The 26,297-nt window shown below is 53.7% G+C and overlaps 3 protein-coding genes across 7 annotated transcripts; all 3 read left to right on the top strand.

Moving 5' to 3' along the window:
- The first annotated feature begins 10 nt into the window (after positions 1 to 10).
- oplah (5-oxoprolinase, ATP-hydrolysing) lies at positions 11 to 19,569 on the top strand. 5 transcript variants are annotated; one of them, XM_066716107.1, is made up of 29 exons: positions 12 to 718; positions 1,771 to 1,942; positions 2,088 to 2,279; positions 2,434 to 2,548; positions 4,927 to 5,050; positions 6,858 to 7,053; positions 7,342 to 7,507; positions 7,793 to 7,931; positions 8,093 to 8,160; positions 10,591 to 10,853; positions 11,197 to 11,309; positions 11,387 to 11,557; positions 11,654 to 11,791; positions 11,918 to 12,056; positions 12,176 to 12,288; positions 12,436 to 12,587; positions 12,800 to 12,960; positions 13,183 to 13,284; positions 13,440 to 13,614; positions 13,804 to 13,988; positions 14,590 to 14,736; positions 14,953 to 15,087; positions 15,211 to 15,360; positions 15,687 to 15,844; positions 15,944 to 16,104; positions 16,385 to 16,482; positions 16,864 to 17,036; positions 19,066 to 19,150; positions 19,551 to 19,569. In XM_066716107.1, exons 2-27 carry the CDS (start codon positions 1,772 to 1,774, stop codon positions 17,017 to 17,019), a joined length of 3,888 nt encoding a protein of 1,295 aa, XP_066572204.1. In that variant the 5' UTR covers positions 12 to 718; position 1,771; the 3' UTR covers positions 17,020 to 17,036; positions 19,066 to 19,150; positions 19,551 to 19,569. The 5 variants fall into 5 exon arrangements, with proteins under 5 accessions (XP_066572205.1, XP_066572206.1, XP_066572204.1 ...); XM_066716106.1 differs by lacking the exon at positions 19,551 to 19,569 and adding an exon at positions 19,447 to 19,544; XM_066716108.1 differs by lacking the exons at positions 2,434 to 2,548; positions 19,551 to 19,569 and adding an exon at positions 19,447 to 19,544 and having other exon boundaries at positions 11 to 718.
- Positions 17,853 to 21,794, top strand: maf1b (MAF1 homolog, negative regulator of RNA polymerase III b). The gene is made up of 10 exons (XM_066688644.1): positions 17,853 to 17,865; positions 17,991 to 18,121; positions 18,181 to 18,447; positions 18,531 to 18,606; positions 19,066 to 19,150; positions 19,657 to 19,954; positions 20,167 to 20,288; positions 20,373 to 20,492; positions 20,779 to 20,880; positions 20,990 to 21,794. The coding sequence occupies exons 1-10, from the start codon at positions 17,853 to 17,855 to the stop codon at positions 21,012 to 21,014; spliced, it is 1,239 nt and encodes a 412-aa protein (XP_066544741.1). The 3' UTR covers positions 21,015 to 21,794.
- A 785-nt stretch (positions 21,795 to 22,579) lies between these two features.
- On the top strand, positions 22,580 to 26,157 carry LOC136760673 (leucine-rich repeat-containing protein 14). Its single transcript, XM_066716105.1, has 4 exons — positions 22,580 to 22,688; positions 23,649 to 23,944; positions 24,121 to 24,873; positions 25,083 to 26,157. The coding sequence occupies exons 1-4, from the start codon at positions 22,608 to 22,610 to the stop codon at positions 25,663 to 25,665; spliced, it is 1,713 nt and encodes a 570-aa protein (XP_066572202.1). The 5' UTR covers positions 22,580 to 22,607; the 3' UTR covers positions 25,666 to 26,157.
- The last annotated feature ends 140 nt before the right edge of the window (positions 26,158 to 26,297 follow it).

The following is a 26,297-nucleotide window of genomic DNA, read 5'->3' as shown; positions in this document are numbered from 1 at the left end:
CGCTGCAGACTCAGCAGAACAAACATGGAGGCGCTTGAAACATGAAAGCATGAAACGAATAATAATCGCCCTCCAGTCATGAAGGATCTTATTCGTTTCATGCTAGATAAGTACAACATAAATATAATATTTTAAAGATTGACAGTTAATTTGATCAGTATGTGAGTATTTAACCCTTAAGTGTCCCAACAATGAGTAGGAATAAAGATTTCTACTAATTAAATATTATTAACGGATCGTAAAGCTACTGAATCTGATATGAACTGATTAAATGGCCCATTTTCTGATTACACTGTAAAGTATTAAGGGGAACTGTGATCGCATGAACTTCTGTGATCAGGACTGACTTCTCTCAGCAGCGCCTCCATGTTTGTTCTGCTGAGTCTGCAGCTCCAGAGCCAGAGCTGTCCACACTGCGTCTGCGCAGACCGTGACGTCACACGCAGACTCCCGTCTGCAATCCAGCCGCACGGAAGTGCGGACCGCGGCAGTGATTGGCCGGCCGGCCGGGGAGACTGCTCTGTACTTTCTCCAAGGAGTGGTGGATCGCCAGCAGAGGCAGAGTGACAAGTGAAACAGAGGGACTCTGAGCGAAAAATACCAAAAGAGGAAGAGACAGGGGAGTGTGTCAGAGAAAGAGAGAGACACAGTGCAGAAGAGAGCGCTGTGCGGTCACCCGACACCCACGACCGCAGCGAGCGAGCGAGCAGGTAGACAGGTAAGGACGGAGGTCCCACCACAATGCAACACACCGAGCAAACACTAACACAATGAGCAAGCACTGAGCAAGGACTGTGCACCACACTGAGTGAGCGGTGTGCAATAGTGCAACACACTGAGCAAGCACTGATCAAATACTGAGCAAACAGTGAGCAACACTGCAACACACGGAGCAAACACTATAACACACTGAGCAAGGACTGTGCAACACACTGAGCAAGCACTGTGAAACCTGTACTTCCACACACTGAACTCTGCTGCACCGCACTGAACTACTGTGCAATCTTTCTATGCAATGAGCTGCAACGCACTGTCTGTGCCCCACTGTAACACACTGTGCCCGCGCTGTTTATGGCTTCCTGTTAATGTGTCAGACTGTGCAGATGTGTTCAGCAGGACTTGAGTTGCACTGAGGTCACCCAGGCAGGGGCGGCTGAGTTGACCGGCCCTGCAGGCTGGGCAGGAGAGTGTGCGTGTGGACAGCAGCTACACAGCTGTGGCAGTGCGGTCCGAGCGGAGCTGCAGATCTGTCAGCACTTCACCGAACTACAGCCGTGCTGGAGAGTTACGGTTCAGGAGCGCAGAGTGGTGCTTTTGATTTGTGCCGTTGTGCAGTGCTGTACTGTGATCTTCCACATGCACATTATCTGCAGCGGGGTCTTGTGCTCTGCGCTGTCACTCATTAACTCGTGTTGTTCTGAAGGTGAGTGTTTAACTGGGAGTCACCTTGGATGACCCGGTGACCCAGTCAGTCAGTCGGTGTGTCAGTCAACAGGGCGAAAAACGAGTCAGGGTCGCAGTCTTACTAGCCACCCTGCCGGGTAGCGGCTCCTGTTTGTACCACCGTGGAGAGTTAACACCCCCACACTGTGAAAATATACACCTGCTCAGGAGCAGACGTGCCAGCGAGAGCGTGGAGAGCCCTTCTCTGCCAGGACCTGGCATTCGCATTTTATAACAAACAAATCCCAGCATGCCTTGAGGGCATCCCACTGGGGGCTCTACTGACTAACTCACTCCCTCTCTTCCGCCTCTCTCCCCCCGGCCTAGGATGCCCGGCTCCGAGGGGAAGTTTGACTTTGCGATCGACCGGGGGGGCACCTTCACCGACGTGTTCGCCCAATGCCCGGGGGGGGCGGAGCGCGTGCTCAAGCTGCTGTCGCACGACCCCCAGCATTACAGGGACGCGCCCACCGAGGGGATCCGCAGGATACTGGAACAGGTGTGGAGAGAGGGGCCTGTATCAGTCCTCCTGTCTGTCTGTGTCTTTCTGGCGTCTCTTCAGTGCAGTGTGCGCTTTCCAGTCTCTGGCGATTGTAATATCAAATTCAGTCTGTCTGTCTGTCTCACCCTCCCTCCCTCTCCAGGAGACTGGGCGAGTCTTCCCCCGGGAAGAGCCCCTGGATCCCTCTCTGATTGGCTGGATCCGCATGGGTACCACGGTGGCGACCAACGCACTGCTGGAGCGCCAGGGGGCCCGGTCAGCCCTGCTCGTCACCCGCGGCTTCAAGGACCTGCTGCACATCGGCACCCAGGCTCGGCCCCTGCTGTTCGACCTGGTCAGTGCAGTGCTTGACACACTGACACACTGACTGATACACTGACACACTGACTGACAGACACACTGACACCCTGACAGACTGACAAACATACTGATATATTGACACACTGATGTACAGACGGTCACTCTGACACACTGTGTGTGTTGTGCAGGAGGTGAGGATGCCCGAGCTGCTGTATGATGAGGTGATCGAGGTGGACGAGAGGGTGGTGCTCAAACAAGATGGCTGCCAGCTGCCCCCACGAGACACAGAGAGCACTCACATAGGTACTGACGCACTGACACAGGTACATACACACTGACACAGGTACTGAGATGCTGACGCAATAACACAGGTACTGAAATCTTTACACAGGTACTGACGTACTGACACAGGTACTGACACAGGTACTGAAATCTTTACACAGGTACTGACACAGGTACTCAAATCTTTACACAGGTACTGACACAGGTACTGAAATCTTTACACAGGTACTGACACAGGTACTGACACAGGTACTGAAATCTTTACACAGGTACTGACACAAGTACTGACACAGGTACTGAAATCGTTACACAGGTACTGACGTACTGACACAGGTACTGAAATCGTTACACAGGTACTGACGTACTGACACAAGTACTGACACAGGTACTGAAATCTTTACACAGGTACTGACACAGGTACTGAAATCTTTACACAGGTACTGACACAAGTACTGACACAGGAACTGACGTACTGACACAAGTACTGACACAGGTACTGAAATCTTTACACAGGTACTGACACAGGTACTGAAATCTTTACACAGGTACTGACACAGGTACTGACACAGGTACTGAAATCTTTACACAGGTACTGACACAAGTACTGACACAGGTACTGAAATCGTTACACAGGTACTGACGTACTGACACAGGTACTGAAATCGTTACACAGGTACTGACGTACTGACACAAGTACTGACACAGGTACTGAAATCTTTACACAGGTACTGACACAGGTACTGACACAAGTACTGACACAGGTACTGACGTACTGACACAAGTACTGACACAGGTACTGAAATCTTTACACAGGTACTGAAATCTTTACACAGGTACTGACACAAGTACTGACACAGGTACTGAAATCGTTACACAGGTACTGACGTACTGACACAAGTACTGACACAGGTACTGAAATCTTTACACAGGTACTGACACAGGTACTGAAATCTTTACACAGGTACTGACACAGGTACTGAAATCTTTACACAGGTACTGACACAAGTACTGACACAGGTAGTGACGTACTGACACAGGTACTGAAATCTTTACACAGGTACTGACACAGGTACTGAAATCTTTACACAGGTACTGACACAAGTACTGACACAGGTAGTGACGTACTGACACAGGTACTGAAATCTTTACACAGGTACTGAAATCTTTACACAGGTACTGACACAGGTACTGAAATCTTTACACAGGTACTGACACAAGTACTGACACAGGTAGTGACGTACTGACACAGGTACTGAAATCTTTACACAGGTACTGAAATCTTTACACAGGTACTGACACAAGTACTGACACAGGTACTGAAATCGTTACACAGGTACTGACGTACTGACACAAGTACTGACACAGGTACTGAAATCTTTACACAGGTACTGACACAAGTACTGACACAGGTACTGACGTACTGACACAAGTACTGACACAGGTACTGAAATCTTTACACAGGTACTGAAATCTTTACACAGGTACTGACACAAGTACTGACACAGGTACTGAAATCGTTACACAGGTACTGACGTACTGACACAAGTACTGACACAGGTACTGAAATCTTTACACAGGTACTGACACAGGTACTGAAATCTTTACACAGGTACTGAAATCTTTACACAGGTACTGACACAGGTACTGAAATCTTTACACAGGTACTGACACAAGTACTGACACAGGTAGTGACGTACTGACACAGGTACTGAAATCTTTACACAGGTACTGACACAGGTACTGAAATCTTTACACAGGTACTGACACAAGTACTGACACAGGTAGTGACGTACTGACACAGGTACTGAAATCTTTACACAGGTACTGAAATCTTTACACAGGTACTGACACAGGTACTGAAATCTTTACACAGGTACTGACACAAGTACTGACACAGGTAGTGACGTACTGACACAGGTACTGAAATCTTTACACAGGTACTGAAATCTTTACACAGGTACTGACACAAGTACTGACACAGGTACTGAAATCGTTACACAGGTACTGACGTACTGACACAAGTACTGACACAGGTACTGAAATCTTTACACAGGTACTGACACAGGTACTGAAATCTTTACACAGGTACTGACACAGGTACTGAAATCTTTACACAGGTACTGACACAAGTACTGACACAGGTACTGACGTACTGACACAAGTACTGACACAGGTACTGAAATCTTTACACAGGTACTGAAATCTTTACACAGGTACTGACACAAGTACTGACACAGGTACTGAAATCTTTACACAGATACTGACACAGGAACTGACACACTCAGGTATATGACTTCATGCACTGTTACTCTGAATATCTCACACTCTCTCCTCTCTCTCCTCTCTGTCTCTCCTCTGCTTTCTTTCACCTATATCTCCCCTCACCTGCTCCCCCCCAGGCAGTACAGGCGAGGCAGTGAGTGTGTGGCGGTCTGTGGATCTGGTGCAAGTGGAGGCCGACCTGCGGGGTGTGCTGTCGCGTGGGATCACCAGCCTGGCCGTGCTGCTGCTGCACTCCTACACGTCAGTGTGACCACACTCCTCCTCTCATCCCTCTCTCTCTGCACTCCTGCATGTCAGTGCCAGACACCACCCTGCCGTTCACCCCTCGCTCATGCTCTCCATCTCTCCCCGTCCCTTTCCGTGCCGCTGCGGCAGGGCTCGTCAGTTATTTTGTGTCAGGGTCCACACTTCTTGGTCGAGGTAGAGTCAGGATCCAGACTCCAGGGGGAGTCACACCTCCACATGCACCTTTCCGACACACACAGTCTGTGCATTAGTAATTTACCCCGTTGCTTATATTTAGTACATTCATTTGACAAAGTACAAAAATAAAACATTTACATACATGTAAATATAAGTATTAAAGCACTTTCAGACTTAATGTGTTAAAGATTATTGTAGTCATATAGATAAACATAATAGAAACTTCGTGCATTTTGTGTCTTATTGGATTCAAGTCTGTACCACTTCCCTCCATCACTGTCCACTGTTCAAAATGAATGTTGCGAAATGAGACCAGAGGATTGAGGAATTGAGGGTGGGGGTCTAGGGGTCCCCCAGAAGATTTTGAAAATTGAAGACCTGAAATGTCAAACACACAGCTGAAAATCTCCATGAAATCAGGCAGATTTGGACTCAAACATATCGTTGCTTCACAGACACACATCCCAGCCCTGATGTAGGAGTTTCCAGGTGAACACAAGCTATGGCACCGTACACCATGCACCGTCGTGTTTTTGCACCTTTATATTTTGGAGGCGAGGCTGAAATATGTCCACACGTCAAACAATCTGCAGTTTAGCTGTTTATTTATAGAAATGAAGAGAACAAACCCATTACCTGTGCTTTGACGAGTACAGAGTGCCGCTCTTGCCCCAGTCCAGAGCGTGTACAGAGATGCACGAACCGGGAATCTGTGCGCATTCACTCAATCAATCACTCAATCAATCGACTAACTAACTAACGGGAACAGAAACTCTATATATCCACGGCACATTCGCTACCAGGCCGCACGGAAAGGATAAATAATTGTTAAGGTACAAAGCTTCAGTTGAAGCAACCCTTCGGGTCCCAGTGAATCAGGCACCCCAGTGAGCGCTTCCAGTAACAGTGTAGACTCTCAGCAGGAGACAGGCCCGGGAAGTAAAGTCACTGACAATGTCTGTTCGTTTATCTTCGTTTATTGAAAGTTTCACACAGCCTTTTATACATCTACAAGCAATATTTCAAAGGAGGTTCAGGGCCGTCCCGAACCTGGATGATATTTTCTTGGCATATGTCCGGGGCAGTTCTGAAACACAGGAAGCAATAATTCATAAGGTATTCTTTCTAATTGGGGAAACAATATTTCATCCAGACATGGAAGCACTGGTACCAAGGACAAAGCACACACTATACTGATAAGAACAGGTTATATAGTTTTGGTTCGTTGACTACAGAATGTCCACGGCAGTAGAAATTATCTCTATCTGCCGCACAGATAAGTCTGAGCAGAGAAATCCTAATAAGAACAAGGAAACCCTTATAAGAGCAAGTTTTAACTAGTAACTTACTGGAAAGCAATTTTACCCCAACAATAATTTTTTTTTTTTTTCTTTCGGATTAAAATCAAGGCTGAATATCCCGAGATAGCCACAAAAGCATTGTATTTCCGCAATGACAGCGACATGGTTGAAAAGTTTTTACGACACCGACACCCCCCTGGACAGCCGGTCCGGGAAAATATTGCATATATGAGACCGGTCCGTGGTGCAAAAAAGGTTGGGGACCGCTGCTATACAGGATGCCATAATTATACGCAACTCTCTCCCTCTCTCCCCTGGGTCAGGTGGTCTGTCCACGAGGAGGCGGTGGGGGCGCTGGCGGAGAGGCTGGGCTTCCAGCAGGTGTCCCTGTCCAGCCGGGTGATGCCCATGGTGAGGGCGGTGCCCCGGGGCCTGACCGCCGCGGCGGACGCCTACCTCACACCCCGCATCACCGAGTACCTGCAGGGCTTCACCGAGGGCTTCCGGGGGGGGCTGGAGGTCAGTGTGAGAGAGAGGGAGGGAGGGAGGGAGGGAGATGGAGGGTTATGATGTGAAAATGACTTTATTCTTGGGGCTGTTTCCACTGCGTGATCAATAGTAATGAATAATAATACCTACAGTGGACAAGAACGCAGACGAAGCTGCGATTACACATGTAACATGTTTACTTTGACATACTATTCCTAAAGCACACGACCCTTAACATACATTTAATTAGCTAATTAAACTCTAGCTGATGAGTCACTGTGATTGTAATCAGCCTCCTCCTCTCCTCCTCTCCCTCAGGGGGTCCGGGTGCTGTTCATGCAGTCGGACGGGGGGCTCACCCCCATGGCCCAGTTCTCGGGGGCCAGGGCCGTGCTGTCAGGGCCGGCGGGGGGCGTGGTCGGCTATGCTATGACATCATACAGCCAGGAGGACGGGCAGCCAATCATCGGCTTCGACATGGGGGGTGAGGAGCGTGGGGGCGGGGCTTTCATTGCAGAAGTGGGGAGGGGCATCATGTCTATGAATGATGGTGTCTTTCACAACGGTGGGGGGACCGTTTAACACATTTCAAAAAGTGGGGGGGTGATTACGTCCCCCTTTAATTACGCCAGTGGACGGGAGGCAGGCGAGGGTTGAGGGGAGACGGGAAGGAGAGGGGAGCGGTGTCCGTGTCATTATATATTTCTCACCAGCCGGTTCTCCTTCTCCCTCCTCCTATCATCCTCTCTTTCCCCTTCCTCCCCCCCAGGCACTTCCACGGATGTGAGCCGTTTCGGGGGGCAGTTTGAGCATGTGCTGGAGGCCACGACAGCGGGGGTCCCCCTGCAGGCCCCTCAGTTGGACATTAACACTGTGGCGGCAGGCGGGGGGTCCCGGCTCTTCTACAGGTCAGAGAGAGAGAAAGAAAGAGAGAGAGAGAGAGAGTATAGTTAGTGTGTAGTGTCTGTGGGGTGCTGTCATGTGTATTGTGTGTACAGTATGGATGCTAAAGAGTTAAACCCTTCTTTCTTCCCTCTCTCTCTCTCTCTCTCTCCCCCCCCCCCCTCAGGTCAGGGATGTTTGTCGTGGGACCCGAGTCAGCAGGAGCGCACCCTGGGCCGGCCTGCTACAGGAAAGGTAAGACAACACTCCCCCCTCCCTCTCTCCTTCTGTCTGCACTGCTGGAGAGAGAGGTGTGTGTGGCGGCCGGCATTTTTGTGGCGACGGGTCTGTGTGAACGGAGCCAGATCAGGAAAGCCGGCAAATGGCGCGTCACGTCGTGGCGTTGTCGATGCAGAGCGCTCACTGGCTGTCGCGAGAGGGGGCATTTCGGGTTCAGCCTCCTTTTACTTGTGAGCGTAACACAAAACGGAGCGCGTCGGTGGAAATGGAGGTGGGTGAAGATAATGCAGTTGCAGTCCTTCTGAGTGTTATTGATGAACAGCAGGTCGGTGGCTTGTGTGATGTAACTATTGTCACACATCTGAAGCCTTATACCAATAAATCACTCACAATATAATCTCTATACAGGCACACGAGTGAGACTGCATTACAGTAATGCTGACGGTGGTTTTATTTGAGTCATTTCATTAGATTTTAAGGCAGAAATGTAAAACTTAAAAAAATGAAAAATACAGTAAGCAGTTTTGATCAATCAATCGATCTCAGATCAGCACACCAGACTGTGGGTCGGTATACCGTTAGGTCCATAAATATGTGAACAGTGACACAATTGTCATCATTTTGGCTCTGTACGCCACCACAATGGATTTCAAAGGAAACTATGGGCTCAAATAAGTGCCATAAGTAACGAATTCAAAATACAAAATCTTGCCAAAAAAGTTGTGAAAAAATTGATGTTGAGATCAAAAATAAAACAATCGAAAGCAAAATGTATAGAATTGTAACAAAAATACTTATATCAAAAGCAAAAAATATCTTCAAAGCAAATAATGTAAAATCGAGAGCAAAACTCAAGCTGATTGAGTCCATTTCACTGACACGCTCGCCTGCAGGCTGTGAAATGGACTCAATCAGTTCGAGTTTTGCTCTCGATTTAACATTATTTGCTTGTTTTTTTTTTTTGCTTTTGATATATTTTACAATTCTATACATTTTGCTTTCGATTGTTTTATTTTTGATCTCAACATCAATTTTTTCTCAACTTTTTTTTATTTTGAATTCGTTACTTATGGCGCTAATTTAAACCCATAGGAAACAATCAAGATGTGCTTTAAGTGCAGACTTTCATCTTTAATTTGAGGGTAGTTACATCCAAATTGGGTGAATGGTTTTTATATGTGGTCCCCCAATTTTAGGGGCTCAAAAGTAATTGGACAAACTAACATAATCATGAATTAAATTGTCAGTTTCAATACTTGGTTGCAAATCCTTTGCAGTCAATGACTGCCTGAAGTCTGGAACTCATAGACATCAGCAGATGCTGGGTTTCTTCCCTGGTGATCCTCTGCCAGGCCTGCACTGCAGCTGTCTGGCGTTTTACCTTCAGTTTTGCCTTCAGGAAGTGAAATGGATTCAGGTCAGGTGATTGACTCGGCCATTGCAGAATATTCCACTTCTTCATTTTTGTCTCATTTATTTTAGTTGATGTAACTAGTTGAAGCGTCAAGACCCACACAGTGCCTCTCATTACGAGACCAGAACCGAGAGCCGAGTGTCGCACCGGGTTCTCTGGTTCAGATGATCTGTGAGCGCTGGGTCCAGTGACCGCACCGCACAACCACACAATACAATGTTTACAAACACGTCCAGAAAGCCGGTCCGTGTCTCCTATCCCGAATCCACAGGCTTCTTTTGCGTGGTGATCCTGAGGCTGCTGCGCTCTTGCTGGCTCTCTCTGTTGTGTGTGAAAGGGAGCTCCCAGCATTGTTCTGGCATTCAAAGCCAGTGTGAATGGGGGAGCGATGGGAAACAAGCAGCCAAGAGTGAGTGCGTGTGTCTGTGTGTGAGTCAGACTACTACAGGTCCTTGACTTGCGTGTAGTATCTGTGTATCTGTAGCTCGGTAGCTTTGCTGATGTAGTAACAGTCAGATTGTGTGCTTTGTCCTCACAGCCTGCAGGGGGCACTGTGTGTGTCAGAAAGTGCGAACACCCTCTATCTAAACAAGATCGTCAACTCACACTTTTCTTTGGTCTTTGAGGAAGAGGTGCATTGTGGGATTATGGGATTAAAAGTCTTCTCTTTTAAAAACACAGTTGCACCACACAATGCACCACAGTGGTTTAGAGACGCCCCTCCTTACATGTATTTGTTTCAGCGAGCCGTTTCAGGTGCTGTCGCTAGCCTCCGGCTTCGTGAGCATTGTGTTTAAAGATGCAAAGGGTTTTGCAAGAGTGAGCTCTGAATATGAAATTAAGCAGGTTTCACATCGTATAGATATGGAAACATTCGCCACCGGAACCCCTTGCAATCCCACAATGCACCGCTCCACCCACGTGAGACAGGCGATGCTGACTGCCTTGATCAGATCGAGGTGTGTGTGTGTGGAGTTCGTGTGTCCAGTTCAGGATTGTCTCTCCTGTCGTAACGGTAAGCGTGCCTGCAGGGGGACCCCTCACCGTGACAGACGCCAACCTGGCGCTGGGCCGGCTACTGCCCTCCTTCTTCCCGCACGTGTTCGGGCCAGGCGAGGACGAGCCGCTGTGCCGCGAGGAGAGCCTACGGCAGCTCTCCGCCCTCACCGCCCGCATTAACGCTGGCCAACCACAGAGCGGCGCCACGGGGGGGATGAGTGTGGAAGAGGTGGCCATGGGCTTCATCAGGGTGGCCAACGAGGCCATGTGCCGCCCAATCAGAGCGCTCACGCAGGTGCCACCAGTCCGCCCCTCTCTCTCTCCCTCCTCCTCTCCTCCTCCCTCCGTCTCCATCTCTCTCCCTCTCTGTTCTGTCCATTCTCCTCTCCTATTCCGATCCTCTCCATTCTCTCTCGTTTCCTTCCCTCTTTCTATCTCTCTCCATTTCCCCTATCTGCCCATTCTCCTCTCTCTAGCGTTCCCCTCTTCCCCTCACTCTGTATTCTGTATTCCTTTCATCCATTCCTTTTCCCTCCCTCCTTCCCTCTCTCCCTCTCTTCCTTCCTCCTCCAGTTCCTCGGAGTGTGAGTGTTATGAAGCAATGTGACTTGTTTGTCATGTGTTTACTGTGTCCGCAGGCGAAGGGCCACGACACGTCTCGTCACGTGTTGGCATGTTTTGGAGGAGCGGGGGGGCAGCACGCGTGTGCCATCGCACGGGCTCTGGGCATGAAGACTGTCCTCATTCACAAGTAAGAGGCGGGAATGGCTTGGGGTTTTTGTGAGTGCACAGTATGGAGCTTCTCTCTTTCTTCTGCCTCTCTCTCAGGTACAGTGGCGTTCTGTCTGCCTATGGGCTGGCGCTGGCGGACGTGGTGGAGGAGGCGCAGGAGCCGTGTGCGTGTCGCTACGAGACGCAGTCCTTCGCCCGGCTGGACGAGCGCATTGAGCAGCTCACACAGCGCTGCATGGACGCGCTGCGCAAGCACGGCTTCAGCAGGTCAGCACCAGCACATGCTGAGCACACGACAAGAGCACGCCAACCACACGTGCAGTGCACGCTGACCCTATCTCTCCCTCTCGCCCGGTCTCTCAGTGCGCAGGTGAGCTGCGAGGTGTTCCTGCACCTGCGCTACGACCGCACGGACTGCGCCCTCATGGTCTCCGCCCGCGGCTACCCCAGCAGTGCCCAGTCCTGCCACGCCGGAGACTTCCGCAGCGCCTTCATGGACCGGTACTACCCACTGACCCGTACCGCCCACTGACCCGCTGACCTAAATATACATTTAAGACTTTCATTAATTAATGAACTCCCGCTCCCTCTCTCTGTCTCTCCCTCTCTCTCTGTCCTCTCTCTCAGGTATCTGAAGGAGTTTGGCTTCACTATCCCGGAGCGCCCCATAGTGGTGGATGACATCCGGGTCAGAGGTTGTGGGAGGTCAGGGGTCACGACCCAGAACATGACCCCAAACAAGCAGGGGCCGCCCAGGGTCACCACGGTACAGCACTGAGGAGCAAGAGTGTGACAGTGTGTGTGTGTGTGTGTGTGTGTGTAGTCAGTGTGTATGAGTGACAGAGTGTGTGTGTGTGACACAGTCTCCTTTGTCCTGTTACGCAGGTGACACAGTGTTACTTTGACAGTGGTTACCTGGATACCAATGTGTACCTGCTGGAGGACCTGTCATATGACCACAACATCACAGGGCCAGCGCTCATCATCGACAAGAACAGGTCTCAGTGACTGACACGCTGACACAGTAAAGCACTGACTGACACACTGACTGACTGATACACTGATTGACTGACTGACTGATACACACTGACTGATTCACACTGACTGACTGACTGTGATCTAACTCTACCCCCCGCTCTGTGCAGCACGGTGCTGGTGGAGCCGGGCTGTGAGGCCGAGCTGACAGCGGGGGGCGCTGTGAGGTTGAGTGTGGGCTCCGGGGCGCCATGGGCACTGGACACGCGTCTGGACAGTGTGCAGCTGTCCATCTTCTCCCATCGATTCATGAGTATCGCTGGTTAGTGCAGTGTGAGTGTTTTAAGTCTGTGTGTGTGTTGGTGTTCAGTGTGTGTGTGTTCATACCAGATGGGCCAGATGCTACAGCCTGGGTTGTGTTGGTTGTGTGTGAGTGTGTGTTCAGTGTGTGTGTGTGTTCAGAGCACATGGGCCGGGTGCTGCAGCGGACCTGTGTTGGTGTTGTGTGTGTTCAGTGTGTGTGTGTGTGTTCAGAGCAGATGGGCCGGGTGCTGCAGCGGACCTCCATATCCACCAACATCAAGGAGCGTCTGGACTTCTCGTGCGCCGTGTTCGGGCCGGATGGGGGGCTTGTGTCCAACGCACCGCACATCCCTGTGCACCTGGGCGCCATGCAGGAGACCGTGCAGTACCAGGTAACACACTGACACCCTGACACACTGACAGACTGTGCACCTGGGCGCCGTGCAGGAGACTGTGCAGTACCAGGTAACACACTGACACCCTGACACACTGACAGACTGTGCACCTGGGCGCCGTGCAGGAGACTGTGCAGTACTAGGTAACACCCTGACACCCTGACACCCTCTGTTTAATTAATCCTGTCTCTCTCCCTCTCTCCCTGTCTCCCTGTGCAGCTGCGTGCCCTGGGGGCGTCTCTGAGGGAGGGGGACGTGATCCTCAGTAATCACCCCTCCGCGGGGGGCAGCCACCTGCCCGACCTCACCGTCATCACCCCGGTGAGAGCGGGGAGCGGAGTGAGAGAGGGGGAGTGAGAGGAGTGTGTGCGGGACGCTGTGTGAGGAGTGGGGAGGGAGAGGCCGAAAGTCAGACCAGCAATGCAGAGAGAGACAAACTCTGAGACGGACAGCGAGTTAACTCCTCTTTCGCGCAGGTGTTCAGGCCGGGGGTCGCCGGTCCCGTGTTCTTCGTGGCCAGCAGGGGTCACCATGCCGACATCGGGGGGGTCACGCCAGGCTCGATGCCCCCCCACTCCACCTCGCTGCGGCAGGAGGGGGCCGTCTTCACCTCCTTCAGACTGGTCACCGGGGGGCAGTTTCAGGAGGAGGGTGAGGGGACAGGGAGAGTGTGTGTCTGTCTATCTGTGTGTCTTTGTGTCTCTATTTCTCTCTCTTGTCTGTGTCTGTCTGTCTGTCTCTGTCTCTGTGTCCATTTCTCAGTCTGTCTCTCTGTCTCTGTCTCTCTCACCTCGTCTGACTCTCTGTCTCTGAGTTGCCCCCTGTCTGTCTCTCCCTCAGCGGTGACGGCGGCGCTCATGGCTCCTGCCCAGTACCCAGGGTGCTCAGGGACTCGCAATCTCCAGGACAACCTCTCGGACCTGCGGGCGCAAGTGGCAGCCAATCGGAGAGGGAGCCAGCTGGTGGGGGAGCTGATTGACAGCTATGGTCTGGAGGTGGTTCAGGCTTACATGGGCTATATACAGGTGAGAGAGAGGAGGGTGTGTCCAGTACAATGCAGTACAGTGTAGTGTGTGCGCAGTACATTGCAGTGCGTGCGGTACAGTGCAGAGTGTGTACAGTGCAGTGTGTGTACAGTGCTGTGTGTGCAGTACAGTCCAGTGCGTGCAGTAGTGCAGTGTGTGTACAGTACAGTGTGCAGTACAGTCCAGTGCGTGCAGTACAGTGCAGTGTGTGCAGTACAGTGTGTGTACAGTGCAGTACAGTACAGTCAAGTTTGTACAGTGCAGTGCGTGTGCTGTGTGTGCACAGTGCAGTGCGTGCAGTACAGTTTGTGTACAGTGCAGTGTGTGCGGTACAGTGTGTACAGTGCAGTGTGTGAAGTGCAGTATAGTACAGTCAAGTGTGTGCAGTGCATGTAATACAGTACAGTGTTTGTACAGTGCAGTGCGGTGTGTACAGTACAGTGTGTGCAGTACATTGCAGTGCAAGTACGGTGTGTGTGTGGTACAGTACAGTGTGTGTGCGGTACAGTGCAGTGTGTGCGCAGTGCTGTGCAGTACAGTGTGTGTGCAGTACAGTACAGTGTGTGCAGTACAGTGCAGTGTCGCCCTGTCTGTTCTCCAGAGTAACGCCGAGCTGGCCGTCAGGGACATGCTGAAGGAGTTCGCTCGTCGCCGCCGGCAGCAGACGGGCTACCTGCAGGTGCAGGCAGAGGACCACATGGACGATGGCACGCCAATCAGACTGTGCGTCCAGATCGACGAGCAGGAGGTGAGCGGGAGCAGGGCGGTGAGAGAGCGGGAGTGATCGGATGAGAGTGTGCAAGAGAGTGAGTGAGTGAGAGATTGAACTGCAGGGAGGGAGGGACGCAGACACAGCTGCTCACAGGTCTCCATGCCCGAGGAAAGAGCAGCAAACTCACTCTCTCCCCGCCTCTCTCTTCTTCTGCCTCTCTCTTCGCCTCCTCCCCGGCCTCTCTCTCCTCAGGGCAGCGCGGTGTTTGATTTCGGGGGCACGGGGCCGGAGGTGTGGGGGAACTGCAACGCACCCAGAGCCATCACTCTGTCCGCCCTCATCTACTGCCTGCGCTGCATGGTGGGCCAAGACATCCCCCTCAACCAGGTCTGACCCAGCGAGGCACTCTGTGTGTCACCGTGTGTGTTGTGACAGTGTATGTTGTGTGACTGTGTGTGTTGTGCCACAGTATCGTGTGATCATGTTGTGTGACTGTGTGTTGTGTCGCAGGGCTGTCTGGCCCCAGTGTCGGTGCTGCTGCCGCCCGGCTCCATCCTGCACCCGTCCCCGGAGGCCGCGGTGGTGGGCGGGAACGTGCTGACGTCACAGAGAGTGGTGGACGTCATCCTGAGAGCCTTCGGGGTCTGCGCTGCGTCGCAGGTGAGCGGGGGTCGGTGTGCGCTGTGATTGTTACTGTGCAATGTTATACAGTGCGTATTGTGAAGCTTTGACAACTGTAAGTCACTGTAAGTGTGTGTGTCTGTCCTAGGTTAGGGTATGGGTATGTGTGTCTCTGTGTCTGTCTGTCCATCTGCCTGACAACAGCATCTGAAATATGGTTTACAATCCAGTTCATTAAAAAGCTGTCTTGGCGACTGATCTAGTGCTGCTCAAGAACAGGGCAGTTAAAACAACAGATACAGAAATGATACATTTTACACATTAACATCTGCATCCGAATATTCCCCCCCCCCCCCCCCTCTCAGGGCTGCATGAACAACGTGTCTTTCGGAGGCGAGGGCTGGGGCTACTATGAGACGGTGGCGGGGGGTGCGGGGGCGGGGCCAGGCTGGCATGGGCGGAGCGGCGTGCACAGTCACATGACCAACACCCGCATCACCGACCCCGAGATACTGGAGAGGAGGTGAGGGGGTCGTGTGTTACAGTTTGTGTGTCACAGTGTGGCTGAGAGTGTTATAGATCATGTGTTACAGTGTGTCAGTGTTCCTCCCTCTCACACCAGATACCCGGTGGTCCTGCAGCGGTTCAGCCTGCGGGGGGGCTCCGGGGGCGCGGGGCGCTGGCGGGGGGGGGATGGCGTGCTGAGGGAGCTGCTGTTCCGGGAGCCAGTGGTCCTCTCTGTGCTGACGGAGAGACGCAGCACACGCCCCTATGGCCTCAACGGTAACCCCTCAGCCTTCGCACACCTCTCACTCCTCAACCTAGAGTTCTGTGCCTTCCCCTCTCCTGCCATACACCGCTCACATGTTCTCTCTGAACCTGCTCCCATGGGAGCGCTCACCTCTCACCCCTCACTCCCTGCCTCTAACCTTTTAACTCTCAGCATTAATCTTTCAGGTCACACACCTCTCACCTCTCACCCATCTGTCCTCTACCTACTGTCACCTCTCTGCTCTCAACTCAGTTTAGCCTTTGACCTGTGTTTGTGTGTGTCTGTGTGCAGGGGGTGAGCCCGGGGCTCCAGGTCTGAATCTCCTGCGCAGGGCTGATGGCAGAGTCATCAACCTGGGGGCCAAGACCTCTGTGAACCTGGAGCCAGGGGTGAGTGACACACTGAAGCACTGAGACACTGACTCACTGAACCACAAAGACTGAGACACTGACACTGACACACTGAACCACAAATACTGAGACACTGACACACTGAATCACAAATACTGACACACTGACGCACTGAACCCAAACACTGAGACACTGACGCACTGAACCCAAACACTGACACACTGAACCACAAACACTGACACACTAACCCACTGAACCACAAACACTGACACACTGACTCACTGAGACACTAATGCACTGAACCACAAACACTGGCACAGAGACGCACACACACTGAGAAACACTGCCACGCTGTTATGCTGTGACACTGACAAGGAGACACACTGCTCAGTCTGACCCTCCCTGTCTCTCCGTGTCCAGGATGTGTTCTGTCTGCACACGCCGGGCGGGGGGGGCTGTGGCGAGGAGGAAGGAGGGGAGTCCGGCGGCCCCCGCGCCACACAGCAGCGAGACCCGAGGCCCTTCCTGGAGAGAGGCAGCCTGTACGACTACCGCACGGCCCAGGAGAGCGTCTGACACGGCACAGGCTGCGGGTGTGTTTAAACATCTCTTGCACAATAAACCCCATGAGCGCAGCCTGTGTGTGTGTCTGTCTGTGACTGCATGGGTCTGTATGCCTCAAAATCAAAGCTTTATTGGCATGACAATTTACACGAGTGTTGGCAAAGCATTTATAGACACAGTAAAGAGAATATTGTGCTGTTCAGTATTTTAGACAACTATAACATCAGCACTTGCATTTTTCAAGCTATTATTGTGAAGAGTTCAGTGTGCTAAGAGCCACTGGCCTAAATAAATATAATCATGTATCTGGGATTATCACAACATTAATTATTAAACGTGTAATATAACAGTTCGTCTGTGAAGTGCTGATAATAGATAACCGAGGTGAAGGCCGCTCGGCCCTGCAGCACACCTCGGCCACAGCGCCACCTCTCCACTTCCGGCACCCTGGCCCCGCCCACTCGGACACTCCATTGGCCACATCCCAGCATGATTGGCAGCCGCCGCTTCCCTCTAAACCAATCAACCGTTGACATTAAAAAAATCGAATGAAAACAATTTACTTGAAACGAATGGGGAAACTGCGTCTTTTCGGTTGCGAGTCTCATTTTAAAATGTGTTTAATAAACTACAATGTCGTTAATCCGTTAACCGGTCAAACAGTACGTGCGTGACGTGACGCAGGTCCCCGTTTTGTTTTGGTAAAAAAGACGGTTTCCTAGCCCTCTGAGTCTCCACCAATCAGAAGATCAGAAACCTGGCCTGCAGGCTGTTGAACCTATCAGCATGCCGAGTTCACTCTAACTGACGGGAGCCTGAGCCAATCGGACGCGCTGGTATTGGGAATGCCCGGATATTGTGGGTGTGGCTTCGGCGCCTGCAGTTCAATATACGAACCCTCGGGGGCGGGCTCTGTTGCAGTGTTATTGTCGGAGAGAGCGTCTGTTGACACCGCGACCCCTCCAGATTGCACCCGCTCACAGATCGACCCGGAGCCGCCGCGCACTACGACCTCGTCCCGGACGGAGGCAGGCTCTTCTGGTTGTGTTTTCACTCGGCCCCGGACGTCGCGACGGCGGAGGGGATGCCGCTCCGGTCGGAGGAGTGCGCGTCTGTCAGTGTCAGCCGCCCGACCCGCCAGTGTGTCTCTATAGGCGGCTTCCGCTCCCACAGATCCCCGGCCCCGGCAGCGCGATTACCGCAGCTCCGGAGCGGCAGCAGCTGCTGACTGCACCCCCAGAGCCCCCGACACTGTACCGCCTCGACAGCCACAACCACAGCGGCGGCGGCGACAGCGGCAGGGCTGCCTGGCGGGTCCTGCTCGTCCTCCTGCTCTCTCTCAAGCTGCTCTGCCTGGCCCTGAGACTGCCTGCCGGGAGCCAAGCGCCTGATCGGGCTCCAGGGACAAGGACGAGAGAGGCTGGAGCCACAGCCCACAGAGTAACCGCACAGGCCCGACCCTACAGCCAGGTAATGTCCGTGTAGAACCGCTGCCCGCCGTCTGTGCTGTGATTGTGTTGCAGACAGGCCGAGCGGGGCGAGTCTGCGCAGTAGAGCCGGGGGCGCAGTGGCGTGGGGGGGTCCAGTTCGGGGTCAGAGGTCAGACAGCAGCCCAGCTGCTCGCCTGTGGGACAAGTGCAGCAGCATTGCGGTGCTGTGGTGGTGTTACAGTGAACAGACAGCGCAAACCGCAGTCTCCAGCGTCCGGAGAATGAGCTGCCCCTCAGCTCGCCGTGTCCCGGGCCGCTCTGCAGACGGCCTCCTTTTTTGGTTAAACCAGTTTTTATTTCCGCAAAGAACCGGAGGGAGAAACGCAAGACAGACAGTCGAGACGGGGGGGAGAGAAGTGAGGGGGGGATCAGCACACAGCCGAGCCGTAGAAACAATGAGACAACTAGCTTCAGTCAATCTGAAAGACCTCTCTCCTTAGAAAGCATTTCTGTGGGTCTTTTCATTCACTTTCTTCCCCTTGTAAAGCGCTTTGTTTTATCACATTGTTGTTTTGGAGAGGACTGCTCTTAAAGGCGCTATATATAATCCCCCTCTCTCCCCCCTCAGGTATGAAGCTGCTGGAGAGCTCCAGTTTCGAGGCTCTGAGCTCACGACTGTGTGTGGAGACGGGGGACGCCCGCATCATCGGCCGGTCAGTGTCCTTCACTCCCTCCCCAGGCTTACAACCCCTTGCCCAGCCTGATACAGCACTGCCAGTGAGCTGCTCCCACAGGCTCTCACAGACCCACATGCGTAGATTTAGTACAAAACATACCCCCCTGGTGTTTCAGGCCAGTGTGTCATGGGGACACAGTGTTGCACAACAGGCTTGCATAACCTCAGAGAGACAAAAATAAACACACCCCTCTGTCTGGCCGTGTCCCAGCTCCTGAAATAACCCATGACTGGGATCAGCTCGAGCTCCTGGTGTGACCCGTGTCCTGTCAGACAGGTCCAGTGACAGGAGCCGGGCCCTGAGGGACAGGCCATCCACTCGTTGCACATCTCCTGAGCAGACGTTCTCAACCCGTTTCCCCTCCATCTTGCCGCAGCCTCGAGAGCTACTCCTGTAAGATGGCTGGCGATGACAAGCACATGTTTAAGCAGTTCTGTCAGGAGGGGGAGCCTCACGTCCTGGAGGCCCTGTCCCCTCCCCAGACCGGCGACGGTGCCACCAGCCCCCCCAGGTATGTCCCGCCTGCGTTTCTCACAGCGTGTGTGTTTTTCTGTCCCGTCTGCTTGGTCTTTGTTTAGGCCCGTATCGAGGGTCTGTCTCTGTGTTGACCGTGTCCCCAGGCTGAGCCGCAGTGAGGAGGGCGATGGGCCGCTGAGTGACACGTGCTGCAGGAAGACCCTGTTCTACCTCATCGCCACGCTCAACGAGGCTTTCCGCCCCGACTACGACTTCAGCACTGCCCGAGCGCACGCCTTCAGCAGGGAGCCCAGCCTGGCCTGGGTACGCACTGCACACAGAACACCTTGCACACAGCACTGCACACTCAGGACACACTGCACCACACATTTTACTGGACACAACACTGAACACTGCACACACTGACTCCTGTTACGTGCTGATCAGTGCCTGGACAATTCATGCTGGGCACACAGCACTACACTCTGTACACTGCGCAGTCTCCCCGAGTGACCACACCGTTCTCTGGCCCCCAGGTGGTGACGGCTGTGGACGGCAGCCTGTTCTCAGCGGTGGGGGAGGAGTTCAACTCGCTGGGGCCGGAGCTGTGGAGCGCCATCGACCAGGAGATCCACCTGCAGGGCTGCAACATATACAGGTGAGACGCCCCCCTCAGTCTTAACCCTGCCCTGACCGGTGTGACACACACACTCCTCTGTATGACACTCTCTCTCTCCGCCAGTTATAACCCAGACCTGGACTCGGACCCATACGGGGAGGAGGGCAGCCTGTGGTCCTTCAACTACCTCTTCTACAACAAGAAGCTCAAGAGGATCGTCTTCTTCACCTGCCGCTCCGTCAGGTCAGCCCTGAGCGCTACACACACACACACACACACACACACACACACACACGTGCTGTTAACCAGGCTGGGAGAGCAGTGGATGCCAGCCCTCTTTATATCACACCTCCCCTCCTGGAACTGCGCCTGTGTGTGTTTGTACATTGTTCCAGACCTCCACCACTCTTTGTGTAAGCACTGCCTCCTGCCTTCAGTGCTGGTTGTACCTGAACTCAGATCCCGCCTGCAGCCTCTGCGTCCCTGGTCTCTGAGCCCTGGTGTGAATTGTCTCACTCCTCTCCCCCAGCGTTCTCAGTGGCTATGGGCTGGACTCCCTGGACGAGGACCTGGACATGGAGCTGGATGATGAGCAGTACGAGGAGGAGAAGGACAGCTTCACTGAGGACAGGTCTGTCTCTGTCTGTCCAGCTGTATGTGTTGGCCTGTCCCAGTGTCTGATGAGACGGCAAAAGTCACTCACGGGACTCTTGTGTGTGTGTGTGTGTGTCTCTCTGCAGGTTTCCTAGGGCTGTGTGTGTCTAGCCCTCTCATGTGAACGGACAGACAGACAGAAGGATGGGAGGAGGAACAAACTGATGAATCCCCCACGGCAGCAGGAACATGCTGCCCCACACACCCCCCACCTTCTGTCTCTGTCTCTCTCATTCTCTCCCCCCTCCGTCCACTCTGTATCGCTATCCGTTGTTGCCGTCCTCTCTTCCTCTGCCTGAACTGGCTGCGCCTGTCTGTCCTGCTGGGGCTGCATTGCTGAGGACTCAGACACTCGCTTTGTCCTGCCGGGACGCCTGGTGTGACAGTACTGGGCCTCATGGCTGGACATCGCAGGACACTGGACTGTTGTGCCTCAGGCTCCCCTCTCCACCCTGGCCTGGGCCGCAGTGGACTCCTAATTGAGCTCCGTGCTCAGGGGCTTTGTGGGACACCGCGCTGACGGCCATGAACTCACCGATCGATGGACTGCATTGCGCTGGGTTAGTCCGAACCGCACGGAGCGCCGAGCCGGGTGTCCAGCTCTGAGCCGCTGTGGGTGGCGCTCTCCTCACAGGACCCTGGCTCTGCCGCACAGAGAGCGAGTCTGCAGGCGTCTCTGATCCCTGTCTACTCTCTCTCCAGTCCAGATCAGTTCTCAGTCGTCCCTGTGCTGTAGAGTTCAGCCAGTGTTGGCGCACTGACAGCCTGTGCCGGGTCAGTCGTGGAGCAGAGCGCTGCGCCTGCAGTCTGGCATTTTTAAACTGACTTCTGTTTGTTTTATTTTTTTGTCAGTTCAATTTTTACCTGAATAAAAGTTTGTGCTTTACCAAATATGCCTGTGCACTTTATTATTGTCATTGTTATCATCATCATCATCATAGTGTGACATTCCAGTGGACGCAGAAGGGAGGATTGAACACAGGAGCTTGTGCTCCTCTAGGGGGTGGAATGGAGCTTCTGCCTGCAGTACTGTGTGTGTGTGTGTGTAATATGCAGTGTGTGTACAGTGTGCCTGCAGTAATGGGTGGGTTTATGAGGTTACAAACTGGCAATTACAAGGTTATTATACTATAAAGGTGGTTTATGAGGATGTTGCCAATGTCCTCAATTAAAATCGCTTAAAAAACATGCTAAATTATGTTTTATTGAAAATGTGAAAATGCAGAAAGGTTTTTATGAGGGTTAGGGGATAGAATCTATAGTTTGTACAGTATAAAAATCATTGTCTATGGAGAGTCCCCATAATGATAGCGGCACCAACGTGTGTGTGTACAGTACTTGGTGGTCATTTATTATTATTTCTTAATAATAAATGACGCCCTGGTGACCAGATTACAAGATAAAACCGCAATAATAAAGTCAATGAGAAATATATAATCTGTAATTGGAAATGCGTGCATTTGTTTCGGTTTCTCTTCTTCAATAGCGGCTTTCTTCTGCAGATCTGTGACGTCATGCAGGCACAGCCGCTGAGCTGGATAGGGGTCGCTTTCGTGTGGCGCAGATACCCGCAGTTCTGCACAATATCACCGATCCCATTGGAGGATCAGCGCAAACTGCGGAAATCTGCGCCACACGGTCGCACGGCTGCGTCCCTCCTGATGTTCTCAGCGTCATCAGCAGGCGCCGGACGCTCTTGACGTCATGAAGAGGCGCCCCGCTGCACGGGTAAACAGGAAGTACCGGAGCGCTGCGTGTGTGGAGTATGCGTCCCGGCGGTCCGAGGTGAGAGACTGTCCGTCTGTGTGTCTGAGGATCCTCTCTCTACTGTCCGTCTGTCTGTGTGAGGATCCTCTCTCTCTTGTCTGTCTGTCTGTGTGTTTGCGGATCCTCTCTCTCCTCTCTCTGTGTTTGCGGATCCTCTCTCTCCTCTGCTGTGTGTCTGAGGGCGCAGTACAGTGACCGAGGCAGGCCCTGTCGAGTCGCGTCCGGTGTCTCGCTGTTTGAAATGATTTCTCTCTACCGGCTCTTGGTGTGGGAAGGACAGCAGCGATGCTGTGCTATTGACGCGGCGGTGTCTGTATACATCCGGTAGAACACGCTTAATTTATTTATGTGTATATATGACACTGATAATTTTGCCAAAAATCATTGCATAAAGTTTGTGAGGTGTAGTGAACACACTCACAGGCAGACGCAGAGGATTGTGTACTCAGGGTAATGAACAGACTCTCACAGAGCTGTGTACACACACACACACACACACACACACACACACACACACACACACACACACACACACGTTGGTCCTGCTATCATTATGAGGACTCTCCATTTTTATACTGTACAAACTCTAGATTTTATCCCCTATCCCTAACCCTCATAAAAAACTTTCTGCATTTTTACATTTTCATTAAAACATAATTTAGTATGTTTTTTAAGCGATTTGACTCATGAGGACTCTAGACAAAGTCCCCACATTTCACAGTTAATAATAATAAGCATAATAACTTACTAATTACCAGTTTGTAACAAAAAAAAGAGTCCCCATATATCACGAAAACCTGTACACACACACACACACACACACACAGGGCTGTGTACACGTCAGTCAGCGTGTCTGCAGTGCTGGTACTCGCAGCTCACAGGCATCCCTGAGCATCACTTCCTGCTCCTGGAAGAGCTGCTGCCACAGAGCTGTGAGCTGCTTCACACTCTCCTCCCTCCTCCCTCTCTCTCCCGCAGTGCAGTGGTGCGGTGCTGATGGTGCCCTCTCTGCTCAGCCTGTGCGCCGGGCGGGTGGTGAGTGACCACGGCTCGTCCCCGCACTGGTTGGGCTGTGTGCCGCGGGAGCTGTACCGGCCCCTGCTGGAGGCGGCACTGGCGCAGGGCCGGCCCCTGGCCGTGGGGGAGCTGGTGCTACGCTGGCCGGAGAGAACACTGAGGCTGGGGCCCGGGGGGGGCCCGGGCGGGGGGGCACCCAGCCGACTGTGTGTGCAGTCCCTGCTGAACGCCGTGGTGAAGGGACTGCGTGACCCCAGGTGAGAGGGGCAGCGAGGGAAGGTGGGGGGTGGGACGAGTGAGAGTGATGCTGTCAGTGCGTAAGAATCATTAATAATATTATTATTATAGTGCAAGGAGGGGGAATGAGAGGGTATATGGAGAACAGGCTGCAGGACTGCAGTGTATTGATCTCTCTCTCCCTCTCCCTCTCCAGGTGCTCCCTGCGTGTGCTGGACCTGTGTGGGGTGCAATGTGAGCTCGGGGCTGGGGGTGTGGACGCCATGGGGGGCTGGTCCTTCACTGTGGCGCTGTGCTCGGCGATGCTGCAGGCCATGGGGGGCAAGCGGCGCTGGGGCGGCTGTCCGGGGGAGAGAGAGCAGAAGAGAGTGCTGGCAAGGGACAGGGAGGTCAAGAGGGAGCGGGGCAGACTGAGCCTGGGGGTGCAAACGGACAGTGGGGGCAGGACAGGCAGTGAGATGGGTGGGGCGGGGGGCACCGGTGCACAGGAGGGAGGCGGCAACAGGGTGGCGGGGGGGCAGCGCGTGGTGGAGCTGCGTGCCGACCTGTTCGTAAACGCCGGGTCCTGGGCGCGGGTTCGAGCGGCGCTGGAGGGCGGCGGGGGGGCCCTGCGCCTGCGCTGCCGGGAGCTGCGGGTGGAGGAGCTGGCCTCACCCTCCATTGCTGCTCTGTTGGCGCTGCTGCCCGAGCGGCGGGCACTGCGGGGGCTGGACCTGCGCTACAGCAGCCTGGGGGCAACCGGCCTGGCTCAGCTGCTGCCCTCCCTGGCCTCCTGCCCCGGCCTGCGCTCCCTGCGGCTGCACTACTGCAACCTGGACACGCGCAGACCGCAGCCCGGCCAGCAGGAGGCGCTGGCAGAGGTGGCACGGGGGCTGGGGGCTCTGACAGGGCTGCGGCGGCTCGGCTTCACTGCACTCAGACTGCCTGGACACCTACGCCTTCTTCTCAGGTAGGGGAGCACTGTGAACACACGCACACACACACGCTCAGTGAGAGACAGACAGATATGCACACAGACGGACAGACAGGTACAGATGATCTCAGAGAGAGGGGTGTGTCTGGGGTGTGTGGGGGTGTGTCTGTGTGGGAGTGTCTGGGGTTGTGGGAGTGGGTGTGTCTACGATTGCCATGAATGATAGTCTTTCCCTCTGTTCGCAGCGCTCTGTCTCAGCCTCTGGAGGTGTTGGAGCTCCCCTACTTCTCCCTGAGCCCAGCTGACCTCTCCTACCTGTCCAGCAGCGCCCACGCCCCACACCTGCGCTGCCTGGACCTGAGTGAGAACCGGCTGGACCCGGCCACCCTGCCTTCCTTGACCCGCCTGCTGGCCCGGGCCTCAGGCCTTGCCCAGCTCTCGCTCTGCGGCTGCAGCCTGACGGACGGCCTGCTGGGGGCGCTGCTGCCGAGCCTGAGCCGCTGCGGTGCGCTGTGCAGCCTGGGGCTCGCCCTGAACCCCCTGACCCGGGCCGGGGTGCTGTCCCTGGGCCGTGCCGCCGCCCGCATGCCCTCCCTGCGCCTGCTGCTGTACCCCTACCCCCTGGAGAGCTACCAGGCCGAGCTGCCTGCTGCCCCCTCGAGCGCACAGCTTCTGGACTGGCCCCTGGAGGACGAGGGGGCCGTGCAGGGGGCCACGCGGGCTGAGCTGGACCGAGCGCTGCGGGAGAGCAGCCGAACCGACCTGCTGCTGACCTCTGACGCGCTGGCCTTCAGCGTGGATGCCCCCGAGGATGAGGAGTGGAGTTAAGGGCGGGGGGTTAATCTGCCCAGACGGAGCTCGGGGACCACGGAGAGACTCGTCCCCAAAGCAGGGCCAGCACCATCTCTGCCAGGCCTGATCCTCGCCTGTCTGAGGGACTGTCCAGCCTCTTTCCTTCCACAGCTGGTCAACTCTCAAGCCTCGTCCTGGTCCAGTCCAGTCCAGTCCAGCAGGGTCTTAGCCCTGGTCCTGAGAGACACAGTCCAGTCCAGCAGGGTCTCAGCCCTGGTCCTGAGAGACACAGTCCAGTCCAGCAGGGTCTCAGTCCAGAAGGGTCTCAGCCCTGGTCCCGCGAGACACAGTCCAGTCCAGCGGGGTCTCAGTCCAGAAGGGTCTCAGCCCAGAAGGGTCTCAGCCCTGGTCCCGCGAGACACAGTCCAGTCCAGCAGGGTCTTGGCCCTGCTTCTGGCAGTAAATCTGACTCGTCTCACAGGGCTGTGTGTTTGGTATCATTTATAAATGATTTGTTATGTATGAGTATATTTGAGTTTTGTTCTATGTCTTGCTCGTCTCGGGGTCACAGTGACTGTGGGCTCTGCATGTGATAACGACACTTTTTAAACATGAAAAGCAAATGTTTGTGTGAAAGGTGGGGTGAGGTGGGGTGGGGTGGGGGGGAG

This window comes from Amia ocellicauda, chromosome 2 (assembly GCF_036373705.1).
Source record: "Amia ocellicauda isolate fAmiCal2 chromosome 2, fAmiCal2.hap1, whole genome shotgun sequence".
Taxonomy (NCBI): Eukaryota; Metazoa; Chordata; class Actinopteri; order Amiiformes; family Amiidae; genus Amia; species Amia ocellicauda.
The sequence above is the reverse complement of the archived record's forward strand: the minus strand, read 5'-3'. Positions and strand labels throughout refer to the sequence as shown.

What these genes read in the sequence shown, in the direction of transcription:
- oplah (XM_066716107.1), top strand. Translation starts at nt 1,772, where the DNA reads ATGCCCGGCTCCGAGGGGAAGTTTGACTTTGCGATCGACCGGGGGGGC. An exon ending in GGCCCCTGCTGTTCGACCTG is followed by an intron (nt 2,280 to 2,433) that starts GTCAGTGCAGTG and finishes TGTGTTGTGCAG; the next exon opens with GAGGTGAGGATGCCCGAGCT. An exon ending in GGGGCAGTTTCAGGAGGAGG is followed by an intron (nt 13,615 to 13,803) that starts GTGAGGGGACAG and finishes TCTCTCCCTCAG; the next exon opens with CGGTGACGGCGGCGCTCATG.
- LOC136760673 (XM_066716105.1), top strand. Translation starts at nt 22,608, where the DNA reads ATGAAGAGGCGCCCCGCTGCACGGGTAAACAGGAAGTACCGGAGCGCT. An exon ending in ATGCGTCCCGGCGGTCCGAG is followed by an intron (nt 22,689 to 23,648) that starts GTGAGAGACTGT and finishes TCTCTCCCGCAG; the next exon opens with TGCAGTGGTGCGGTGCTGAT. An exon ending in CACCTACGCCTTCTTCTCAG is followed by an intron (nt 24,874 to 25,082) that starts GTAGGGGAGCAC and finishes CTCTGTTCGCAG; the next exon opens with CGCTCTGTCTCAGCCTCTGG.
- maf1b (XM_066688644.1), top strand. An exon ending in GGTCGGAGGAGTGCGCGTCT is followed by an intron (nt 18,122 to 18,180) that starts GTCAGTGTCAGC and finishes CCGCTCCCACAG; the next exon opens with ATCCCCGGCCCCGGCAGCGC. An exon ending in CTGGAGCCACAGCCCACAGA is followed by an intron (nt 18,448 to 18,530) that starts GTAACCGCACAG and finishes ATTGTGTTGCAG; the next exon opens with ACAGGCCGAGCGGGGCGAGT.